Source organism: Jaculus jaculus, chromosome 4 (assembly GCF_020740685.1).
Source record: "Jaculus jaculus isolate mJacJac1 chromosome 4, mJacJac1.mat.Y.cur, whole genome shotgun sequence".
Classification (NCBI taxonomy): domain Eukaryota; kingdom Metazoa; phylum Chordata; class Mammalia; order Rodentia; family Dipodidae; genus Jaculus; species Jaculus jaculus.
The window spans coordinates 176,307,833-176,331,698 of NC_059105.1; the positions used below are offsets into that span (position 1 = coordinate 176,307,833).

Sequence of the window (23,866 nt, forward strand, 5' to 3'; positions counted from 1 at the left end):
CATAAAGGTTCACCCAGAAAAGAAATAACCCAAAATAACAAATATATGTCCCAGCTGAAGTCTCGATGCTATTAAGGATACTTGAGGAAAGGATGAAGCATGCTGCCATCTAGTGTAGCAAAGCGGTATGAGTGTGGCGGCTTTATTTCATTAGCTCACCTTTGATGCGGTTACTGGTTGATTTAGTGTACAACTAAAATTGTTCCCATAAACCATACTTTAGTTATAACGATGCCTAAATATATACAATACATGTTATTTTTCTTTCATAACAAATTTATTAACATTTCTAACATTTTTTTTCCAAATTAAAAGCTAAGAGGAAACTATGGCTTTAAGTGATATCAATGGCAATCTCACAGCGGACATAAGAAGCTCGTTAATTAATATTTCTTTTGTCCATATTTTTAAGTTCAGATGAATTTACTGCCATTCTATTCTGTGATACATCCCTCAGAGCAGTTCTGTGGCTTGGGTTTTTCTGAATCAGGCTTTAAGTAAATTTACCCATGAATACTCAGCTACAACAATCCAGGCTTAATATCTTAGGCTAAAGTATTCTTATTTTGATAGTACAGATAGACTTGAACTGGGCAAATGAATCTAATTGGAACTTTCTCATGCAGAGAATTATACAACTTCTTCCTATGGAGTCCTTATAGAAAAGTAATTAATTCCTCCATTTTCTAACACTTTTTAAGAGAAACTGATGACAGCTAGATTAGTAGCCCTGCAACCTGTATAGCCTTTAGTTTTTTCTGTTATGAATGGACTGTCAAGGAAGCCATGTGGAATTCTTCTTTTCAATAGCTAGACGATTGCTTCTGTCCCATAACATGTTCACCAATTTGCTATGCAGTTTATGTCCCCCAAAGAATGTGGGCTCACTGATTATTGTAGCTACCTTCTAGTTTCTGGGACAAAATACCCAACCCAAAGTAGCTTATGGGAGCAAAGGGTTTATTTTGATGTATAGTCTTGTGGTAGGAAAGAAAGGTAGAGAAGAGGCTGGCCATCTCTCCTTGCCCCAGCAAATGACAGAACATAGCGAGAGTGAGCTAAACACTGAGCCCATCCCAAGAACACACCTCTTCCAGCAATACTCCACCTCACAAGCTGCCACCACTAGGGCACCAAACATTCAAAATACACGAGGGACATCTGACTCCAACCATCCATTCCACCCCTGGCCTCCATAGACTCATGACCTTCTCATGATGTAAAGTGCACTTGTCCAGGACACCTTTAAAATTCCCCATAGGTTTTGTCATACGCAACACTGTTAAAAAGCCCAAGACCAAGTGTCTCGTCATAGTCTCAATTATAAACCTATAAAATCAAACCTCAAGTTAAAACTTTCAAAATATACTGGTACAAAGTAAGATTTCCCATTGGAAAGAAGGCATAACATGAAAAGATTGGACCAATGCAAGAAAAAATAATAATAAAAGCAAATCCCAATTCCTGCAGCTCCATGTCTAGCATTCAGGAATCATGATAAAATGTTCCAGAAGGCTTGAGAAGTTCAATACTCCAGAAGAAAAACTCTATCCTGAGCCAGCAGCTCTCCTTGACAGTCATCTCATAGTCCTGGCATCTTCAAAATCCTGGGGTCTCCACTGCAACCCACACAGGGTCTTCACCAACCCTATGTCACATCACCTGGTGACCAGCTCTGAAAAAAATGTGTTGCAAATCCAGTGACCCTCTCTTTCTTGCATTTGTCTTACTCCCAAAACCAGTGGGCTACAAATTTTTCAATCTGGGGGATATAAAACCTACTTTGAAAAGCAAGACACTCCTTTGGCCTTTTTTTTTTTTCTTCAAGTCCCCACCTTTCAAAAGAATTAGCATTTCTCCTAATGTCCCAGTGCAGAAAAGCTGGCCCAGTTTTAATGTGGTAATCTCTCAAACAATAGCAGCTGAACTGGGCTGCAGTCTTTAGCCCCAAACTGTCATCTCTTTCTGTGCCAATTTGTATCTTTCATACCTTTTTGCTTTATGTCCTGGTGAACACAGCAGCCCATTGCCTTTAATTCAAACTGTGCTCAAGTTCTGAGGAGAAACATCCAACCAGAAGCAGCTGATGGGAATAAAGGTTTATTTTCAGTCTCAAGGGATGTTTCACTGTGGTAGGAGAGCAAGGTAGAGCAGAGAATAGCCACCACTTCTTGCCACAGCAGGTGGCAGAAAGCAGCAAAAGTGAGCTGATCACTGGCAAGGGGGAAAGCTGCCTCTAAGATCCCCTAAGCCCTCCTCACAAGGCGTCTCCTTTAACAAGGCTCTACCTCACAAATGGCTACCACCTAGGAACCAAGCATTGCAAACACTTGAGTCTATGTGTGACATGTGATTCAAAGCACAACATCCATATAGCATTGACTGGATCTTTTGCCAAAAGGACTGATTTTTGCTATTATTCCCCATTTTCCTTGAAACTTGAACCCCATTTTCTCCCTCTTTTTTTCAACTTTTCTGTTTTTATTACTTTATTTTAGCACACAAAGTAGCAGCTTTCCTTAGGTCATTTTCCTAATAGTTGATTTTGGTTGATGCTAACCTACCCCATCCTCTTCCCTACTGCCCTGCCTGCATCCCCACTTAAGCTCTTCCACCCCAAGTGTGTTTCTTTTTAATTAAATATCACAAGTTCCAATACCCTCTTTACCCTCTACCTTTAAAAAGTTAATTATTTAACATATGGCTTTATAAAGTCCACAGCCAGGGTGGGCCAAAATCTAAAGGCAGCAAGTAAATGAAACAAATTCATCATCAAGCATCTAAGAACCAGTCTTCCTAGGGGATACCACTCTGCCAGTTGAAGGGTTTGTAGGAACTCTCACCTAAAGGGAACATTTTCATATGAAATAGCAATAGTTTTAACAGGACCTATACACTTGAATAATATGCATGCAGAGTGACGTGGGCACCTGCGTGACTGGTTTCTTACAGAATTGTCATGGCAAGGTGACTCTAACAGATGGTGCCTATTCAGAGTACTCCTTGAGGCCCAGCAGCTATAGTTTTCCACTCCCATATTTTCTGCAAAGCCCTGTCTGAACTTGGCCACCACAGTCATGTTGTCTACTGAGGGCTGCAGAGAGGGGCTGCATTCCAATGTGTGCACATATTTATTCAGAGGCCACATCAAGACGAAAGAGAACTGCAGCAGAGAGGCTCTGGAGAGCTTGTCAACCACCTGGTGGCCTTGACGGGGTCACTTCCTTCCCAGTTCACGGTCTTCTTTGACCAACTGTCTGCTGTGCTCCTTGCAGATGTGTAGCCACACCCAGGGGTAAGGCAGAGCCTTTCAAAGTTCCCAACCCACGAAGCTGGAAATGCTCCTGTCAGATAATCTGTACACACAGATGTGCGGACGTCTATTGTAGCTTTTGACAAATATTTACCGAGCCCCTCAACTCAGCCTGCGCAAACCTGTGTTGACATTGTGGTGAACCTCAAGGGACCTTGATAACATGCAGAGTCTGATTCAGTAGAACTGGGGAAGGGCCACGCTCCGGGTGCCCGGTGGTGATGTGTGCACCCCTGCTCAGCACACATCTTGAGTAGCGAGGCTCTAGGAACTCGGGTAAACCAGTGAGCAAGATTGGCATGGCTGAGTTTCACTACAGGACATTCCTCTCATTGGTGACTATCTTGCCCTCCAGCCTCAGTTTCCTCCATACAGAGGAGACAGTGTGCTGAGGATTACAACAGTGCCCAGCAAGCACTGGACTTGTGCCCAGGACGGAGCACTCACATTAGTGCCACCGGGCAGATGTCATTCTATGAGAAGGCAGAGTTGCTTTGTCCAAGAAGAACCTTGTCCCCTCCCTGTGATCTACCTCTTTTTCTTCCAGTGACTCTTGGGCTTCAGCCTTCTCTTGTTCAATCAACTTCTTGGCCTTCTCCATTTCAGCTAATTTCCTTGTTGCTTCTTCCACCTGGTTTGTGAGACTAGAGATCTGTTCTGGAGACAGAGGGAAGAACAGCTGTGTCAATGGAAGGGCTCTACCTCAGGCCCGTGAGATCAAGCAAATGATTCTTAAAGGACCGCTGTGACCCTGTAATCTCTGATATCTTGATTTCAGGGCCACCCCTTGCCCATAGGAGACTTGTTCAGAATTAGAAAAATGCATCATTTCTACAACATATTCTTCTGCCACCTGCCCAAAAGCTGGCAACAATGGGTGAAGACTGGTTTCTTAGATTTATACGGTGTATGGTGGATCTGCTTGTCCAGGACATGCCAGCTTCACCCTGGTGATTCTCTTACACTCAGACCCTGCAGTGGGTGGGCTTTGCTGTCCACACCCGTGGCTGCCATTGCGTTGGCCACTCAACACTGGGACAGGAACGCAAGATAAAAACTAGGCCACTGTCTGCCCGCAGCCAGGCCATGACCTCGGGTGATGAGCAGCAGGCACTGGAGATGGCAGTTCCAAGCTTAAGCACTTAGGAGTTCTGGCTAGCCAGCTTCTCCTGAACAGAAGTCTTTGGCCGAGTGAGGCAGCCAGAAGTGACAACTCCTGGTCACCTGATACTGTATTGTCCTTGCTTCTGACTCTTCATGACGTGGGGGTGCGGGGATGTGCTGGACCATAAGTAATGTGGTGTGGGAACAAGTAGCTCAGAGAATTTCGTAGGTCGGCTGAGTGGAGAGTGCTCCAGTGCTCACCTGATCCACTTATTCTGAGATCCTGGGCTGTGGTGAGATAGGTCCAGAATATTAAAGACTTACAAAAAGAAAATCAAGTTAGAATTCTCATGTGAATTATAAGCCTTCCAGTACCTAGATCTGTGGCTTTCATCACTCCTCAAACTTAGTAGAAATGCAATGTCACAAGCTCCATCCCAGACCTACGGAGTAACAATTTCTTGGGTGAGCCCCAGAGCCCCCCACAACCCCTCCAGATGGCTTCGAAAGTTCTGTCGCTACTATTCTAGTGCTTGTCATGTGCCCAGTCCCTGACCTGCTCGTGGAAAACATGGGTCAATTTACACGAGTGCCTTGAACAGCAATTAACTTGGTTGCAGGGCTCTTTGTGGATTTCATGAACATCAGCGCTGGCATGGGCATAATGGAACAGCCTCTTTGAATGCTGTGTGGAAACATCTCAAAAAGCTTAAATTCATTCCTTTAACTCAGAAATTCCATTTCTAGGGATCTACCCTACTAAAATATTTTTTGTATATGGTTAAGTATATTTTCTGAATGTGTAATATAGGATTACTTAGAATGGTGAGTAAATTAGATTAAAATGAATAAGGCATACTTAAGTTAGTGCTGGTCATCCTTATTATGAAACATGGTGTGCTTTTTACAAGAACGCGGAGATCTATCTCCATGGTTAGGGACACTAAGAGCCACGTGGTACAAGGGAAGGCATCATACTCAGTGAAGGGTGTGCCCACAGGACACCAGGTGACTGGGATCACACCTCAGATCCGTGACTTGTCAAGTGTAAATTCCGACAAGTTACTTCACTTCATGTTTTGAAGATGAGGGAACTCTTACTAAGAGTCAATTCAGATTGCACAATGAACAGTTGACTAAAAAACACTGCGTGGTACATACCATGGGTTATGTAAATGTTTGATAAATTTCAAAACATACCAATAAATAGGAAAACAAAAAGATATAAAATACCTAATTATGGGGAAAAGGTATATTCCTAAACATATGCATGTAAAACCTCAATAAGGTCATGGGTATCAAGAAATTCATCAGTGTCTTCCTTTATAGTAGAGCAAAGTCAAAGGAGTGAAATTTGTCTTCTTTTGTGAATTAATTTTTTTTGAGAGAGAAAAAGAGGCAGAGAGAGAGAGAGAGAGAGAGAGAGAGAGAGAGAGAGAGAGAGAGAGAGAATGGGTAGCCAGGGCCTCCAATCACTGCAAACGAACTCCAGATGCGTGCGCCCCCTTGTGCATCTGGCTAACGTGGGTCCTGGGGAATCGAGCCTCCAATTGGGGTCCTTAGGCTTCACAGGCAAGCGCTTAACCGCTAAGCCATCTCTCCAGCCCATGAACTGATTTTAATACAAAAAACATACATATGAAGATGTTTTCAGGATGGAGTATTGCAGCCTGGCAAGTGAAACCAGGCCTGGGAACATGAAAATGCTCCCAGGTGGGTGTACCTTGGAGGCCGGCGTTCTGGCTCCGCAGTGACTCCTGGCCCTCGCTGCTCTCCTCACAGGCGCGCTTGAGGGCGAGGACCTGGGCGCCCAGAGCCCGGGCCTCCCCCTGGGAGGCGTCCAGCAAGGCCTGGCTCTCCTGGCACCTCCGCTGCCAGCCTGCCCTGGCGTCATCCACGCGCTGCCGCTCCTGTTCCCGCGCCGCCGCCGCCGCGCGCGCCGTCCCCAGGGCTGAGTTCACGTCCCCGAGCTCGCGCCGCAGCCGCTGCCGGGCCCTCTCCAGCGCGGCGCTCCGCGCGTGGGCCGCCCCCGTGCTGCTGGCAGCCTCTTGCAGCCTGATGGCCAGCTTCTTCCTGGCAGGAGGACAGCCGAAGGACAAGGACACTGCGCTCGCCCTCTGCGGGAATGCACAGGCAGCGCCCTGCTGGCTCCAGTATCTATGTGGAAGTCACTCCCCGCCCTTTGCCAACCTGCGCTTAAGAGCTCAGGACCTCTTTGAATTTCTACAAACAAACATTTGCTTATCTCAGACTTTAATAAGCAATACAGACCTTACTGACAATTCCTTAAGAATTAATTAATTAATTAAGAATTCCTTAAGAATGAGGAGGAAAATCCCAACAACAGAAAGTTACTCCAGAGTCCTTGAGCATGCGCAGCCTCTAAAGTGTCCCTTCCAGGAGCCATCTTGGCTTTGCTGTTAGCTTCCGCTCCCTTTTATCATGGGGACTCTTATCCTGACACAATCCTTTCCATTTTCTGTCTTCTTGTCATAGATTAACATTTCCCCTAGGCGCACCATACCTCTTCACAGGCCTCACTGATGTGTTTTAATGTCTGTATTCCTCCAGCATCCTCTATGATGGAATGCTGTCTTTAAAATACTTCTTGCCCCAGCACCACAGTATGGTACTCTTATGAATCTTAATGGATGAAATGTATCTTTTTGCTTAAATGCTCTGCTGAGTTTATGGTTGTGCCATTCATACTACTCCCTTAAGTGGAAAGACCTTTCCTAGGTGGAAAGAATTGTAAGCACCTAAACTTTATGCTCTGAACTTACTGAGAAAGAACTTAAGTCATTAACAAGCACCTCACAATTAGCCCCAAAAAGCAATGTGATAGGAAGGCCGCGTTTTAGTGTAATGCTTCACAGGCCAATCTGTACTTCACACCTAGGATGGCTCTGAGCCATAACAGCCCCTTGTTCGCAGACTTTGCAATGATTTTACTTTCTTCTTTAGAGGAGATTCTGGTCCTTAACCCAGCTAAAACAGCAGGAGTCTTGTAAACCAGTCACAAGTATTTTAACTACTTCACAAAGGCTGACTGGTACTAGAACACCATTTTTCCCTGGACGACTACCCATGGTAGATCACCCAGGACTACAGGGCTTCACTAAGACCTTAGACTTAACACTAAACCTGGGAAATTCCAAGACAAACTAAACACATTGATCATTTTCATTTTATTGATAAGTTTGTCCTAAATTTAATAACCACTACTACTGTTTTACTTCTTTTTAACTTGTCAGCCATAAATACACACCCAGCTGCTTAGAATATGTAGACATGTGTGATATTAAGAAACCAAATTCTTCATGGCCATGTGAGAGGTGTGGGAAGACTTATGGGGAGGGGACAGTGGATATGTAAGCAGAGCACAGGTCAGGCGAGAGAAATGGAGATGAGGAGGTAGGGAAGAGCTAATCAAAACTGAAGACATTATGAAAAAGCCATAGAGAAAATCTACTGCATGGTTAACTTATTAAAAGATAATTAATAACAACAAAGAAGAGCTGTAGTTTGGGCAGAAGTTTCCTATGTACCCGGGTAATGCTGCTCACAGAAGCTGCAGGTTGTTACAATGAAGCTGCACTGCTGGGATGGTACATCTTCCAGTGAATAATGTGTCCTAGGGACTCTGTGGATTGCCAAGGCAATACAGGCTATTGCCAAGGCTCTTGATTGTCCACCAGAAACTGGGTGCCAAGGACACCACAAGTATCTGTCACCAGAACCTGGTAAATCAAGCTGGAACAAAGCTAGAAGCTTTCTGCCTGACTAGCTCTCACGGCTCTGCAGAGCGCTACCCAACTAAGGATCCACCTGTGTGCTCCCAACTGACCAGACTGGCAAGAGATACCCACCCGTACAATAGTAGCATTATGGATGTAACAGTGACTGTTATGGGTGTAACTAACTGCTCTCAGACTGGATTTGAGACTCGTTTCATAAGAGGGAGCTCATCCCTGGTACTGAGTGCCTAATCCAAAATCTTTGACTGGAAAGGTCATGGACACATGAGGAAACGTCACTGTGGTTGGTGGACTAAAAAGCTATGTTGTTTCACTTAAATTGTTCTCTTTTTTTTGGTTACTTTTATTTATTTGAGAGTGACAGACAGAGTGAGAAAGAGGCAGATAGAGAGAGAGAGAGAGAGAGAGAATGGGCACGCCAGGGCTTCAGCCCTGCAAACGAACTCCAGACGCGTGCGCCCCCTTGTGCATCTGGCTAACGTGGGTCCTGGGGAACCGAACCTCGAACCGGGGTCCTTTGGCTTCACAGGCAAGCGCTTAACCGCTAAGCCATCTCTCCAGCCCTGTTCTCTGATTCTTATGTGTATCCCCATAGATTAATGCTGATCTCACCTTTGGTGAAAAGAAGCTACTAATGGCGACAGGGAGAACCAAAACTCATCAAAATGCTGACAATAAGTGGCAACTAAATGTTCAGTGGTAAATTAGACATTTTTATATTTCCCTCCAGGGCTTGGGGGATATTGAAGGAGGCAGAAAGAATGTAAGAGCAGAGCACAGGAAGGCAGGCTGTGGGACGCTGGGTTCAAGCTTCACATATGCCGCTTCATGACCACACAGCAGGTGTCCTCATGGCCACAAGACTCCACAATAGTGAGCGAATCGACATTTCGACATTGTTGATGGAGGCAGGCAAAAGCGTCACCAAAAGAGAAGAGCTAATTAGAAGTTCAGTTGAAGGGAGGAGAAGGATGAAGAGCAAGCAAAGGTATTGGGAGAGCTTGTGATCAAATTACATTATGTCCAAGTATGAGTGCTTTTAAGTCAAGAAAAACAAAGTTTGGAAAAAAAAAATCTTATGTTCAGAGATCTGGGAACTCAGAACGAGTAATATTATTTCAGATAAACATGGAATTTAAAGGCAGATTTTAAGATAGAAAAAAAAATAGGAGTCTCTATTTCTTTTTTTTTTTAAATTTTTTTTGGTTCTTTTTTATTTATTTATTTGAGAGTGACAGAGAGAGAGAGAAAGAGAGAGAGAGAATGGGCGCGCCAGGGCTTCCAGCCACTGCAAACGAACTCCAGACGCGTGCGCCCCCTTGTGCATCTGGCTAACGTGGGTCCTGGGGAATTGAGCCTTGAACTGGGGTCCTTAGGCTTCACAGGCAAGCGCTTAACCGCTAAGCCATCTCTCCAGCCCACTATTTCTTTTAAGTCTATCTCCCTGTGGTGATTTTGAGAAAAGGCATTGCATAATAAAGCTTTACTTACATAATTTTCAAATAATACTGAAACAAAACTTGTTTTCAGGTATGTGGTAGTTTGAATGTATGTCCTCCATAGACTCAGGTGTTTTACTAAAGCTTTTTTTTTTAAGGTTTTTTTTTAATTTTTATTTATTTATTTGAGAGTGACAGACACAGAGAGAAGGACAGATAGAGGGAGAGAGAGAGAATGGGCACGCCAGGGCTTCCAGCCTCTGCAAACGAACTCCAGACGCGTGTGCCCCCTTGTGCATCTGGCTAACGAGGGACCTGGGGAACCGAGCCTCGAACCGGGGTCCTTAGGCTTCACAGGCAAGCATTTAACCGCTAAGCCATCTCTCCAGCCCTTTACTAAAGCTTTTAACTTGGGTCTCCACCTGCCTGGCTGGAGGAAGTGTCACTGGGGGCCAGATCCTGGGGTCCAGGCAGAAGGCATGCTAAGGTGTGTTTGGGGCAGATCTGACGTCTAGCCGGAAGATATGAAGGGAGGTTTGAGCTCTGCCTGGGTCCCTGCTACCTGCTGCTTTGTGCTCTGCAAGCTGGTGCTGGTGCTGGTGTTTTGAGGGCTGCAGTTTTTCTCTCTATGTCCGAGGGATAGATAGAAGCAGTTTCGCCCATCACTGATGTAATTTCCCCCTGGGTCTGTAAGCTTGAAATAAACCCCTTCCTCCCATAAACTGGTTTGGATGCTCATCCCAGCAATGAGAAACTGTCCACAACAGAGAATTACCATGGTTGTCGTTTTTCTTTTCTTAACTGCCACCTACTACCCAAGTAATGTGATCAGAATGCAATCCACATTCTCTCCTTCTTTTCTACCCAACCCTTAAGTAAATCATCAAGCAGAATGACAGGTAGGTCCTTTCACTCCAAATCTTCAATAATTAGGAGAGAAAAGGTCATGTCTGGAAGTGAATGACAGATTTTGATATAAGGAAGCATTTTAGCTCATAGCCACACTTTTGGGGGGTGGGTTCTGAGTTTTATAAAACACCCACTGCAGGTCTTTTCAGAACCTGCTATTCTAAACCTGTCTTTAGGTTTGTGCGGTACAGAGATGGATCACTTGGTTCCCCTCCCAGGAAAAAAAAAACAGAGCATCTATTCTGCATGTACACAGCAATACCACTCAAAGCTTTACGTGAACAACTTTTAAAAAAAGTATTTATGAACTGCAGAAATGACTTAGCAGTTAAAGTGCTTGCTTGCAAAGCCCAAGGACCCAGGTTTGATTCCCTAGGACCCACATAAGCCAGATGCACAAGGTGGCACATGCATCTGGAATTCTTTTGCTATGGCTAGAGGTCATGGTGTGCCTATTCTCTCTCTCTCTCTCTCTCTCTCTCTCTCTCTCTCTCATAAATAAAATATAAAAGTATTTTTGGTTGAAGCTAAAAAGAAAGACATTGATCTGTTCTTTTGTTATTAGTTATGTACACAGTGTGTATACAGCCATGTTGGTACCATCATTAGCCTCCTCCCTCTGAAGGGACCCTCCTCATTGGGGAATGTGGGTCATGCATTTTGGTGTTAGCCATCACTTATGGGGAGGAGGCAATGTCTCTGTGCATCATGTCCCAACATGTAGCTCTAACAATTTTCCACCCCCTCTTCCATGAATTTCCCTGAGCCATGTTGAGTTCATTTTAGGTCTACTTAAGTGATGAGGCCTTGGGAGCCTCTGTATCTCTGGGTATCTGGTTTGGTAGGAGTTGAGTGTTCTGGTCTCAAAGATACACATCACACAATTTATCAGCTCATGGTTATGACTATTTTTTTCCCCTAGGTAGTGTCTTACCCTAGCCCAGACTATCCTAGAATTTGTCATAAGTCTCAGGCTGACCTTGAACTCACAATAAGCCTCCCAGAGTGCTGGCATTAAAGTTGTGCGCCACCACACCCGGCAGATAGAGAGAGAAAATGGGAGCTCTAGGGTCTCTAGCCACTGCAAACAAATTCTAGATACTTTCACCACTTTGTGCAACTGGTTTTAGGTGGGTACTGGGGAATCAAATTATGGGCATGCACCTTGACCACTGAGCCATTTCTGTAGCCCATGACTATATTTTTGAACTGAGACATAGATACTGTTCCCTGAAGTCCTAAACTTCTTGAGAAGAACTTTAAAACCTTTGAGTGGCATCAGTTACAAACCTGATATTTTGAGTATGGGGGGGTCACCCAAGGGTAATTTCTTTTCAAAGCAACCTTTGCCTCATAAACCATGATGACAGATGTTTGTTAGCCTTGTCCATCATTGCAAAATATTTGTAGTAAGTAAATCCTAGGCCAGAGATTCAATGAATGTGATGAAAATACAATGTAAGATTTTAAGGAAAAGCCCACTTTTCAAGCCACAGCTCAAAATTACTTCTTTGATCACTGTGCTTCTCTCTCTAAAAAGAGCCTTCTTTCTCTCCCCAAGATTTCTTTATAGTCTCTCTTACCTTGTATTATAATGATTCAGCCCCTCAGAGTATATCCTTGTCAGGAGTGTCTGTTTAAGCTTTATTTTTGCTCTTATTCAGGCACTCAGCAAGGCCTCATTCAGTGCCCCTCGTGAGGATAAGTCATTATTGTCCATCTCCTTCATGTAACCCACTCCAGGTTGACGAGACCTTTGCCTTACTCACTTGGAATCCTCCAGGTCTTCAGTTTTCTGGATCATGTCACGCTCATACTTCATTCTCCACTGGACTGTTTCCTTGTTGCCTTTGGCCAGGGCCCGGTGCAGCTGAGCCTTGACCTCCTGCTCTTCTTCATACTGTTCGTGAAGAAGTCTGTAGTCATGCTTGGCTGAGCGCAGGGCATGGGCCAGGACACTCTGAGACTGTAGAAAAGGGACCTTTATTAATATTTAAGTTCCTGGAAGTTGTATACTCCTTTTTTTTCTCTTTTCTTTGAGTTTGTGTGCATATGGGGTCATGCATGTTGTATGCATGTTTACATGTCTGGAATGCATGTGCATATGGAATCCACAGGTTGGCATCAGGTGTCTTTTTTGTTGATGTTTTCGAGGTAGGATCTTGCTCTACCCCAGGGTTGACCTGGAACTCACTCTGTATTTCCAAGATGAACTTGGACTCACAGTGGTCCTCCGACCTCAGCCTTCCTAGTGCTGGGATTAAAAAGTCATGTACCACTGTGCCAAGTTTTGGGTGTCTTCCTCGATCATTCTTCATTTACTGAGGCAGGGTCTCTCACCTGAACCCAGAGCTCATTGATTTGGCTATACTGGCTAGCCAGCTTGCCCAGGGGCCCACTGTCTCCACTTCCCATGTGCTGGGATCACAGGAGAGCTACCAGGCCTGCACTCACGTGGGTACTGGGGATGCAGACTCTGGGACTCACACTGGTACACAGCAAGCACTTTATCAACCGAGACACTACCCTTCCCCATCTTGTCACGTAAAATGAAAGAGAACCTGATAAAATCAGTATTGAACATACACCCATCCAGTTAATACCAATGAAATAATTTGGGACAAGATTTTTTTTTTTAAAAAAAGGAGTATCTAACTTGCTATTACAAGAAATTTCTATTTAGAGAAATGCCAGCATGACCATGTGGATTTTAGTAATAGGCCTGGCATTCTAGAACTAGAAAATACAAATGTAGTGAAAATAATATTCACTATCATTTTAGGCAATAAAATTTATAATTTTCATTTTACTTATCTAAAAAATAAAATTGTTTATATTTAAATAAGGTAACTATAATATCATAGCAGTACCTTTTCTAGTTATTGGACAGAAAAGCTGAGTTTAATGAACATTTCTATTAAATGATAATGTAGCTATGCAAACAGCATAACTCTCAGGAGATAACCTCATATAATAGGGAGAACCAAAACTCACTGGTAATGCAAACATGTACATGATATAGAGAAAAGTGAGCTGGAGAGATGGCTCAGTCTATGAAGTCCAGTCCTGTGAGGAGCAGTGACCAGAGAATCATTGGGACACAGTAGGTTCAAGAATAAGTAAGAGGTTGTCTCAGGGGAAAATGTAGATGAGCAATACAGGATACCCAATGTTTTCATGTTGCCTTTGCAAATGGGCAGCCAGGGTATGTGCATTTACAAATACATATGCATATACACACATGAACATCACATTACAACACAAGATGCATAGCCATACATACCAAAATGAGGAATTTATTAAATACATAAATACACCAAGCATAAAACTAGCAGAAGGAAATAATAAGAATAACATAAGAGCACAGAGGCTAAAATGATCAATTAAAAAAGAGATGGGGGCTGGAGAGATGGCTTAGAGGTTAAGTGCTTGCCTGTGAAGCCTAAGGACCCCGGTTCGAGACTCAGTTCCCCAGGGCCCACATTAGCCAGATGCACGGGGGTCACACGTATCTGGAGTTCATTTGCAATGGCTAGAAGCCCTGGCATACCCATTCTCTCTTTCCCTCTCTCAATCTCTCTCTCTCTCTCTGCCTCTTTCTCTCTCTGTCTGTTGCTCTCAAATAAATAAATAAAAATGAACAAAAAAAGAGAGAGATGATTTTTGAAATAAAATTGAGAAATCATTACCCAGGCTAACCAAGAAAAATAGAGAAAACTCAAATAAAAATTCATAAAGTCTATTACATAGAACCATATTCTAACAAGATTGCGACCTAGAAAATTGATAAATATATATATATATATATACACTATAAAAATTGAAGCAATAATGACACACAAAATTTGAAGAGACCAATTATGAGCTATGAGATTCAATGTGTAAAAAAATTATATGTCAACAAAGAGAAGCCTAGGAGTTAATTTCTTTATTGATTAATTCTACAAAACATTTAAAGAAAAATTAATATCAATCTAATTCAAGTATACAAAAAAAAACTGACAAGAAGGAAACTGCCAGCTTAATTTTATGAGGCCCAAATTAATCACATAAAAAAAATGAAATATCAGGGAGAAAGGAAGAAAGAAGCTATAGACATATCCTTGATGAGAACTGATGTGGAAATTCTCTCAAAATACTAATAAACTGAATGCAGCAGTATATCACAAAAATTATGCCAAGATTGAGTAAAATCTAACACAAATAAATAAATGCAATACAAACCAACAGACTGAAAATCTAAATAAGTACAATAAATTGTTGCTAAGTAAATGTATAAAAATTAGGTCATAAATTTAAAATAAAAGATCATTTTGCCATAAAATATAATGAAAGATTCTGCCATTTGTAGCAACAATGAAGCTGGAGGACATTATGCCCTCACACACCTGTGAAAGTTAAAAAAGTTGATCTCAGCCAGGAGTGGTGGTGCACGCCTTTAATACCAGCACTCGGGAGGCAGAGGTAGGAGGATCGCCATGAGTTCAAGGCCACCCTGAGATGACAGAGTTAATTCCAGGTCAGCCTGGACTAGAGTGAGACCCTACCTCGAAAAAAACAAACAAAAAAAAAAAAAAAAAAAACAAAGTTGATCTCATAGAAAATGAGAGGAGAATACAAGTGAAGAACAGATAGAAAAAAACAAGAGTCAAGGTGGAGAGATGTGCAAAGCAGTTACCAAAGCACAGAGAAGAGAACTGGCTCAAATGTCTCATGGCACAACAGGGCATCTATAGTCAACAAAAGATAATTATAAATTTAAAAAATGAGAAAAGATAAAGGTTCCAAACATGCAAATGATAATGATAAATTTGAGTAGGTAGAAATACTAATTACCTTGACTTGATTATTCTATATTGTATACACGTGCTGAATTACTATACTGTATCCCATGCATACACACAAATATGGTGAATATAGAAAATAAGGAGAGCAACAGGACTAAAATGTCATGGGATTTTAAAGCAAAGGTATACTTCCCTGCAGAGAGGTGAAGTTATTTTTTCAGCCTCCACCCTCAGAGTATATGCCTTTACAATGAGCTCACGTGTGTGTGTGTGTGTGTATGTGCATACATGATATTTGGGAGCCTTTTAGCAAAATTCCTTGAACATGAACTTAGAATGATTCTCAAATACTAAGAATCAAGAATTCTTCACCTGTTGATCACTATGCATTCAACTTTAAATAGCCAATTTTAATTGAGTCAGCTATCAGCAACATGAGATAGGAAAAAATGACTAATTTTTTTTATTGAACCTAGGGTGTCTCATATGCTAAGTGTGTGTTCTGTCATTCATCTATATCTTTACTCCAAAAATGACTAGTGTTTATAATTCATTGACAAATTAGAAATAATAAGCAAACTCAGCCCTGTGTATTTTATTCTTGTCTTTTGATTAATTCCACTTGCCAGTAAATAGTCAAGGTTCAAATACATAGTCTTTCTGACCTGCTGTTAGGTTCACAATGCACAGTGGAAACGCATGCCTCCCTTGCCCTAAGTCTGACAACCTGCAGAAGTGACTTGGGTCAGCTAGGAAGATCTTCTAGGTACTGAGTCCTTTCGGGCTCACACAAGGTTCCACGGGGATTTCTCTCCATTACCTCTGGGGAACTTGCCCTTATCTGTTTTTAGAAGCTATGGAGGTTCGCTGACAAAGCACTCTTCTGTGTCTTGCTGTTGTTTGTTTGTAAACACAGTTAATCATGAGTAAGAAAGAACACAGGCATTACCCTGGTCTCCTCTTCCAGCTGCATCCTCAGTTCCTCAATTTGAAGAGTGAAGTTCTTCTTTTCTCTGGAAAGTTGGCTTATCAGAGCTTCCTTTTCTTCCAGTCTATTTAAAAGCTCACCTACAGAAAAAAAAAAATTCACAAAATAAATAAATATGATCCTTCTCAGTGATTGCCTCTCCCATTCAGTGATTTTAAGGTCAGCCAGGACTTCTGCCCATATTTACTTGTGATATTTAGGAAAGACCTGAGAGCTGTTATTAGCTACAAAACCATTGCAAGAAACATTTGCAGGACTCAGAAGGAATCCCCTAAAGAAGAACTGACCTTCAGCACTACGAGTCAGTTCCAGGTGACACTGTTACTCAAACCTCCATTGCTTTAGCCACCAAGGTGTATTATCTAGTTTAACTCTCATAGCTTAGTACTGGGAGGCTTGTGCTATCGTTTTCCAGAGGAGGAAACAAAGAAACTTATAAGAGTGTGCCCAAGACTACAAGAGATCTACACAGCTAATAATTAGTCAAGGCAAATCAGAATGAAGTTCTTACCCTAAAGATCACATTCTTTCTCCTATGTCATCATACTCCCTTGCTGATAATACTTGGTTCTACCAATGTGTACTTCTTAGATAATTACAATTTCATCTCATTTGTAAACTGAAGACTATACAATAAACTATGGTTATTAAATGAATGTGAATATATTTTGAAAACTAAATTGCTAAATAAATATTAGAAATAATCCTTATAGGAAATATGGCCATGGGAGGGGAAATTCTACCACACTCTATCTTTCTGCTTTAACTAACTTCATCAACTATTAGACAGAAATTTCATGGTCATTGAAAGTGATATTAAAAACCAATCATTATCCCAACACTTTACAGGCCATTGTTAAGGCCCTTGGTTTCCCACCAGAAATAGATGATAAGACCCTATTGCTGAAGACTCTACATACTTGGGCTGCAAGGTCATTGAATAACCCTGCTGAAGCTAAGCTGGAAACCTCTTCCATGTAGACCAGCTGACAGAAAGTTGGAAAAAGCCACACTACATGCAGTTCAATGGGGGAGACAGAAATCACCAGTGGAGATACTCAACAGTGGGCACTGCCAGCTGAAAGAATTTATCCCAGGACCCCTGTTCTCTTATTGTTTGCTACAATCTATAAAAACTCAACAAAACCCTTTAGTTAGTTTCAGAGAGCTCTTGGACTATAAAATTTTAATCACTCTGGTTTTAGGATGGAGAGAAAATATGTATACTTACAAAATGATGCCATAAATCCTAAATGATCTTCACTATTTAAAATTGTATCTTTTGGGTAGCAAGAATGTATTTTTGTTGACCTTGGGATTCTACCTCTGAAAACATATTGCTAAAAATAATTCTAATTAGAAATTACCACCTATTCACGTGGTAATCACAGTAGGGAAACAAGCTATTATCAGACATGGCTAAAGAAACTACAGCACATCTGTTTGATGGATTGTGAGTTGATATCATAAATGACTTTGCAAGATATAAAAAAGATTGATAAATTTAAAAATACAAGTAGATCACTATAATATAAAATGTTTAAAAATTTAATCAGTAGTGACTGATAGTAATAACTGTAGGATGCTTTCCTATATTTAATTTTATTCAAATGTTTATGGAGCTCCCATAAGTGTGAATCAGTTTTCTAAATGATCGACAGATGTCAGTAAAGCAAGCAGAGACTCTTGCCCTCATGGAACTCAGAATCCGACAGATGGAGACAAATACCGAGTATATATGTCAAGCAGGACTTGTGTGTCAAGGTAGCAAACACCATGGAAAGAGAAGCAGAGCGGCACAGTGAAGAAATCACGTAGAAGATGGTTCAAATGCAACCTTCTCTAATGGAGCACCTCAGCTTGCCTCAGATTGCCACTTGGTGAACCCTCATCTCCACGTCTCTCCAGAATAAGTAGTGTGTTCTGGACAGAGGTGACATCTAGGCCAGTCCTTGGGTATGAGTGCGCATGGTGTGTCTGAAGCACATCCGAGAAGTTAGTCTTGCTAAGGCATAATGAGAGAGGCAGCTGGTAGAACAGGGCACAGGGACAATGGAAGCATAATTATGTAGGCCGTATAGGGCCATTAGATTGATTATGCCTTTTACTGAGTATAAAAAATGGCATGGCCAGGCTGACCTGAAACTCACTCTGTTAGTCCCAGGCCGGCCTCAAACTCACAGTGACCCTCCTACCTCTGCCCCTCCCCCACGGAGTTCTTGCTAGATGTTTTAGCTGTAGTGAAGACAGAATTCGCGTTTGCGTTCGAGCAGGTGTGGCTGGTAGAGAAGCTGTCAGCTCTGCAGTGTAGGCTTCAGAGAGGTGCATGTCCCCCAGGAGCTTAGTACAGAAGGAGCTGGAAGGTTTTGAGGGTGGGGATGCAAACTCCTCCTCTCATGCCCCTTGCTCCTCTCTGACCAGAATTGCTATGGCAAAAATACAGATTCTCTCTGGTGGCCCTGCTAATGTATTAATGTCTTTCCGAGTCAGAAAACAGTGAGCTTAGCTGTAGAACCAGCTAGTTAAATAAATGTAGGCTGTTCTGACAAAAACCTACTGGCCTAGAGACCTACTGAGGTCACCATGACCTTGGGAGTGGTGGTCTGCCCCGCTCTGTACCTGCCTGAGTCCTATGATTGTGAAGTCCCCATGAATGGGGTACAGAGGAGCCAAATAATTCCATTATGGCTAAGAAACAGTCTGTTTTAGGAATATTCATTTAAAAAGTGTTACTTCTGCACTCACAAAGTCAGGTTTATAACATAAAACTGCTCTCTTCATTCAGCAAAAGGCAGCTTCATCAATAAAGGATTCTATATCCAAAAAAAAAAAATGGCATGGGTTCAGGTCTACAAATTATTAAAAACAATTCAGTGATGCAGAAGTCATAATAAGAATTATACCTAGTAGGTGGTGTGCACAGCCTTTATCATCTCGGATCTGCAGAAGTTCTCTGCCAACTGCATACTGCTTTTCTTCTTGCAAGAACCCCACAAAGCAGCAGAGAAGTTGGCTTTCACAGGCAAGCATTTCTTTGAACACAGGTAACTCAGAGTACATTCCTCCCCCAGAGTCTTTTATACCCACCCAGCTCAAGGGTAGTGGCCTCAGGTGAGCTGCTGGAGGCTCTGGGGACGGAGGGGTACTCAAAAGGGACGCAGCACATCTACCTACCACCTTCTCTCTGTAGTTTTGTCTGCTGCACTGTCAGGTCGTTTGCCAACTGGGTCACCTCATCCAGCTTAGTGTTTGCTTCGCTCAAGCGCCTTTCATACAGACTACACAGCTTCTCAGCACCCACCTGGAAGTTACGAAAGAAGGGTGAGCTGCGGCTGATAGAATCCACGCTAACGCAGCTGCAGAAAGAAGGTGGTGACGCATGGCTCACCGACCTGTATGCGGTTTTCTGGAGTGAAGATCATACCCAGATTGCTGAAGCCACATCTTAGAACTGAAGAAATAGTCAATGGGGGTATGGGAATTTACAACAATCAAAATAATTATGAGATTTCCTATCACTTCTAAATATCTTTGGGCTTCTCCATCAGAATAATATGCTCTTGAAAATGCCTTAGCTTCCAACGTATCGAAACAGGTATTATTTTCATAAGTTGAACTTTTTATTTTTTATTAAGCATATACTTGGTATGGACACGTCATGTGTTGGTACCGTCATTTCCCTCCTCCCTGTCCCCACTCCACTGAGGACCCTCCTTTGTGGGGGGTTGCTGATATTCACTGTGGGGTTGGGGTTATGCGTTGTGAGAGCAGCAGCCACTCATCGTAGGAGGCATTCTTACCAATATGACTTAGGAAACGATGAAATCGACAATGCAAACACAAGTCCGGCAGGACATATGTGCCTCTGAGAATAAACACAACCCATTTTATCTGCTAAAAATATCCTAAGGTAGCAGAAGAATGTGTTCAGCCATGAGAATACACTTAATTTTGTTGCACTGGACAAGAGGCATGTGCGGATGTTAATGCTAGCCACTGTGCAGATTGGATAAGGCACTGTGAAGATGAGCACCATGAGACCAAGTTTCCACATTTCACTTAAGCCAAGTTAAAAGCCCATAGAACTTTACAGTGCAAGAAAGATCCCAGAGATACTGCAAAAAGAAAAGAAATTAAAGGAAAACGGCTAGAGAGGTGGCTTAGTGGTTAAGGCAATTGCCTGTGAAGCCTGAAGCCCCAGGTCCAATTCCCTGGTACCAACATAAGCAAGCTGCACAGAGTGGCACATGTGACTGGAGTTCCTTTGCAGCAGGAGGAGGGTCTGGCACACGCATTCTCTTTCTTGCAATCTGCCCTCCTTTCTCTCTCTCTCTCTCTCTCTCTCAAAAAAAAAAAAAAAAGGAAGAAGAAGAAAAAGAAGAAAATACTTTTTAAAGTAAAAAAATTAAAGAAAAAAGATTCAAGAATAGGTAAAATTATTATTATAGGGCTGGAGAGGTGTCTCAATAGTTAAGGTGCTTGCCTGCAAAGCCTAACAATATGAGTTCAGTTCTCCAGTTCTCACATAAAACCAGATACACAAAGCGGCACATGTATCTGGAACTGTTTGCAGTAGCTGGAGGCTCTACAGCACCCATTCCCTCTCTCTGCTTTTCTTCTCTCTCTCTCTCTCTCTCTCTCTCTCTCTCTCTCTGCTTGCAAATGAAAAAATAAATAAAAATATTTTTTAAAAAGTAGAAACTGAACATCCTAGAAAAAAGAATTGGAAAAGATGCATTGATGGACAAATGGATATTTGATGAAAGTCAACATTTTTAATTTGGCTGAAAGGAAGTTTCACAAATCAAAACAATGAGATCTAAAACTGGTAACCAAGATAGGTTGAACCTGATCACAGTCTCTAGGTTAACTGGAAAGCAGGAGTTTGGAATTCATTGGCAACCAGGGACATAAATTAATGTGGCCCTGCTTTAGAAGAAGTAACCTGGTATTAGATAAGATGGATTGGAACAACGAATGCTGAAAGATAGTGGTGCTAAGTTGGGAAACCACAATAGTTCAACTTGAAAGTAACAAGGGCCCTATGCGGGAAGGAGAGAAGAAAGCGGGAAGACAGTGGAGATTTTGCCTGCTGCACATAATGACTGACAAACAAAGAATATGAAATGAGACAAGTAACTTGGGCTAGAGCCTGAGTGATGGGAAGAGCCAGCTGCCAGGTTGTGGAAACACCAGAAGGAAACACTAGCCTTGCCTGGGGTGAAAGTGATGGGCTTGATTTCACATGCACTATAGTTGTGAAAAGGAAGACTTACTGATTGTTGAAAGAATAACATCAATAAAATCTGGGAACACAAAGACATGATGTGGGAATTAAAATAACGAATAGGTGATTATATATATACATTTATATGTATTTTATACATATGTAATATACATAATATAATATATACATATGTACATATATCCACACACATTTCCAACTTTAAAGATTTAATATTTTCTTTATTCTTCTTTGGACTGACTTTGGACCTGTCTTATCTTTCTTCTCTCCTATTTCCCACTTTTGGAATCAAAAGGAGTGTTCATAGCACACCATTCTTCAAGAGCAATATAGATAATGCCTTCATTTTTTTCTATCTCATTTATTTACACCATCACAAGGAAGAACCATAAGGAACTGGACTGAACTAGAATGCAAATGTTTATTCTATGCCTGTCTCATAGTATTTTGAAAGTACAAAATTTAGTTGATTTTCTCAGCTCTCAACTAGAAAGGGAGGCTACCTCAGGATGAATTATAGTTTGTCTCCCCTTACATCTGATGTATATGAGAATCTGGACTTCAGATATTTGAGTCACTGCTAGAATGCAAGTTCATATTTTAGGGCTATTTGGATGAAATGAAAGTATTTTGCTTGGGAGAAGGACAATCAGGAACATGAGAGAGTGCTATCTCACATGTGTCCCTTCAAAGTTCATGCACTGAGACTTTAATCACCTAGAAAGAAAGATACAGGGTGATGGTTTCTTTCTATTCAACGGAGACTTTGAAAGCAGTTGCTATGTATTTGAATGAAGATATTTCACATATTTTCTGCCAAGTGAATGGAGATCAACCTTCCTTACTTGAGTCACGTATTTTACAGATGACTACAAATTTGTCCCTCAAGGCTGGAGAAGCTAACCACTTCCTCTGTTGAATATCAGCTCTCTCCTAGACCTGAAGTTTGGGTTACTATGAGCCATGTTATTGCAGTAACCAGTGGACAGGAAGGCCTGCACTGGACAGGTTAATAGGCTCTGTTAAGAAGGAGCATGTGCTAAAACTTTCTTCTAGCGTGGACTGGTTAAAGAGATGCCAGAGGACACGCAGACAAGGGTTACCTCATCTCAGCAAGGCACTTAACTAGGTCATCTGTAAGGGGTGCTCTCCTTAGAGAATCAGAAGTCACTTTCAGGTCATAGTCAAGAGACACCTTGTGGCCTTAACAATGACCACTGAAGTTAAGCCTAGTTTTTGCCATAGGAATCATAGCTTCCTGCCTGGCCTGGTGGGCACAATTCTATAACCTCAACAACTCGGGAGGAAGAGGCAGGAAAACCACAAGTTCGAGGCCTGCCTGCACTGCAGAATGAGTTCAATTTCAGTGTGATACCCAGTCTCAAAATTTTATAAAACTACCCAGAGAGCTAGGCACTTAACGTAGTTCATTGGCAGAATGCTTACATCACATGGGAGGGGACCTAGGTTCAATCTCTACAATAGTGTAAGAAAAAAATTAGAGATGCCATCAGCAAGCATCTGCGTTTTCTCTGCCCTCCTCTCCTACTCCGTGTTGAGAAGTGTACAAGGGGGCTTTGGGGCATCTACCTTAGCTCTGGACATCTGCTCAACATGCATCTGCAGGTCATTCACTTGTAGCTGCAAGTCACCCTTGTCTTGTTCCAGGGTCTGCTTGACCTGCCGCAGGTTTTCTACCTGGCCCTCAAGCTCAGCCAGGCTGTCTGCGTATCTCTTTATGGAAGAGGCAGAAGTTGCCTCGAAGTGCAGGGTAGCCTCCTCCATGACTCTCCGAAGCTTCTGAAATCTTTCCTCCTGGTTTTTAGTTATCTCCAGCTGAGCCAAGCTGCTCCCCCCCGCCTCCTCCAGTCTCTCATTCAAGTCTTCCAGGTCTCGGGTGAGGACAGCTTTCTCTCTTTCCACCTTGGCTCGAGTGGTCTTTTCGGTTTCCAGTTCCTCTTTCAAGTGTCTTATATGAGTCTGTAGCAGTAGAGAATTGTTACTGGTAATAATTATCTGTAACACATTCTACATTTAAGATGTTTATTAGATTCACTCTTTTCTCAGAACCAAGAAAACTCACATGACTTTTTAGTTCCTAATTTATAACTAAAGAAATGAGAACACCCAGACATTAACTTATTTTCCTCAAACCAAGAAGTATAATTACAACTTTGAGGTTTTCCATATCTCCCAGCCCTTAATGACAGACAACATTGTTAAATCATACACATAGAGAAAGACCCTTAGCAAGGATCACTACCCAAAATAATAGGAGCCTCTTTCATATCACAAGAAAAAATTAAGGAGAACTTATGAAAAT

At 42.1% G+C, this 23,866-nt stretch overlaps 1 protein-coding gene across 1 annotated transcript in view; it reads right to left on the bottom strand.

Moving 5' to 3' along the window:
• Positions 1 to 23,866, bottom strand: part of Myh15 (myosin heavy chain 15) — a 112,479-nt gene that overhangs the window by 26,478 nt on the left and 62,135 nt on the right. Inside the window, exons 27-32 of the mRNA XM_045148051.1 lie at positions 23,134 to 23,523; positions 19,473 to 19,599; positions 16,260 to 16,378; positions 12,293 to 12,489; positions 6,141 to 6,490; positions 3,846 to 3,970 (exon numbers count right to left, since the gene is read on the bottom strand). Of these exons, the coding sequence (XP_045003986.1) occupies positions 3,846 to 3,970; positions 6,141 to 6,490; positions 12,293 to 12,489; positions 16,260 to 16,378; positions 19,473 to 19,599; positions 23,134 to 23,523 (1,308 nt within the window). The remainder of the gene's footprint in view (positions 1 to 3,845; positions 3,971 to 6,140; positions 6,491 to 12,292; positions 12,490 to 16,259; positions 16,379 to 19,472; positions 19,600 to 23,133; positions 23,524 to 23,866) is intronic.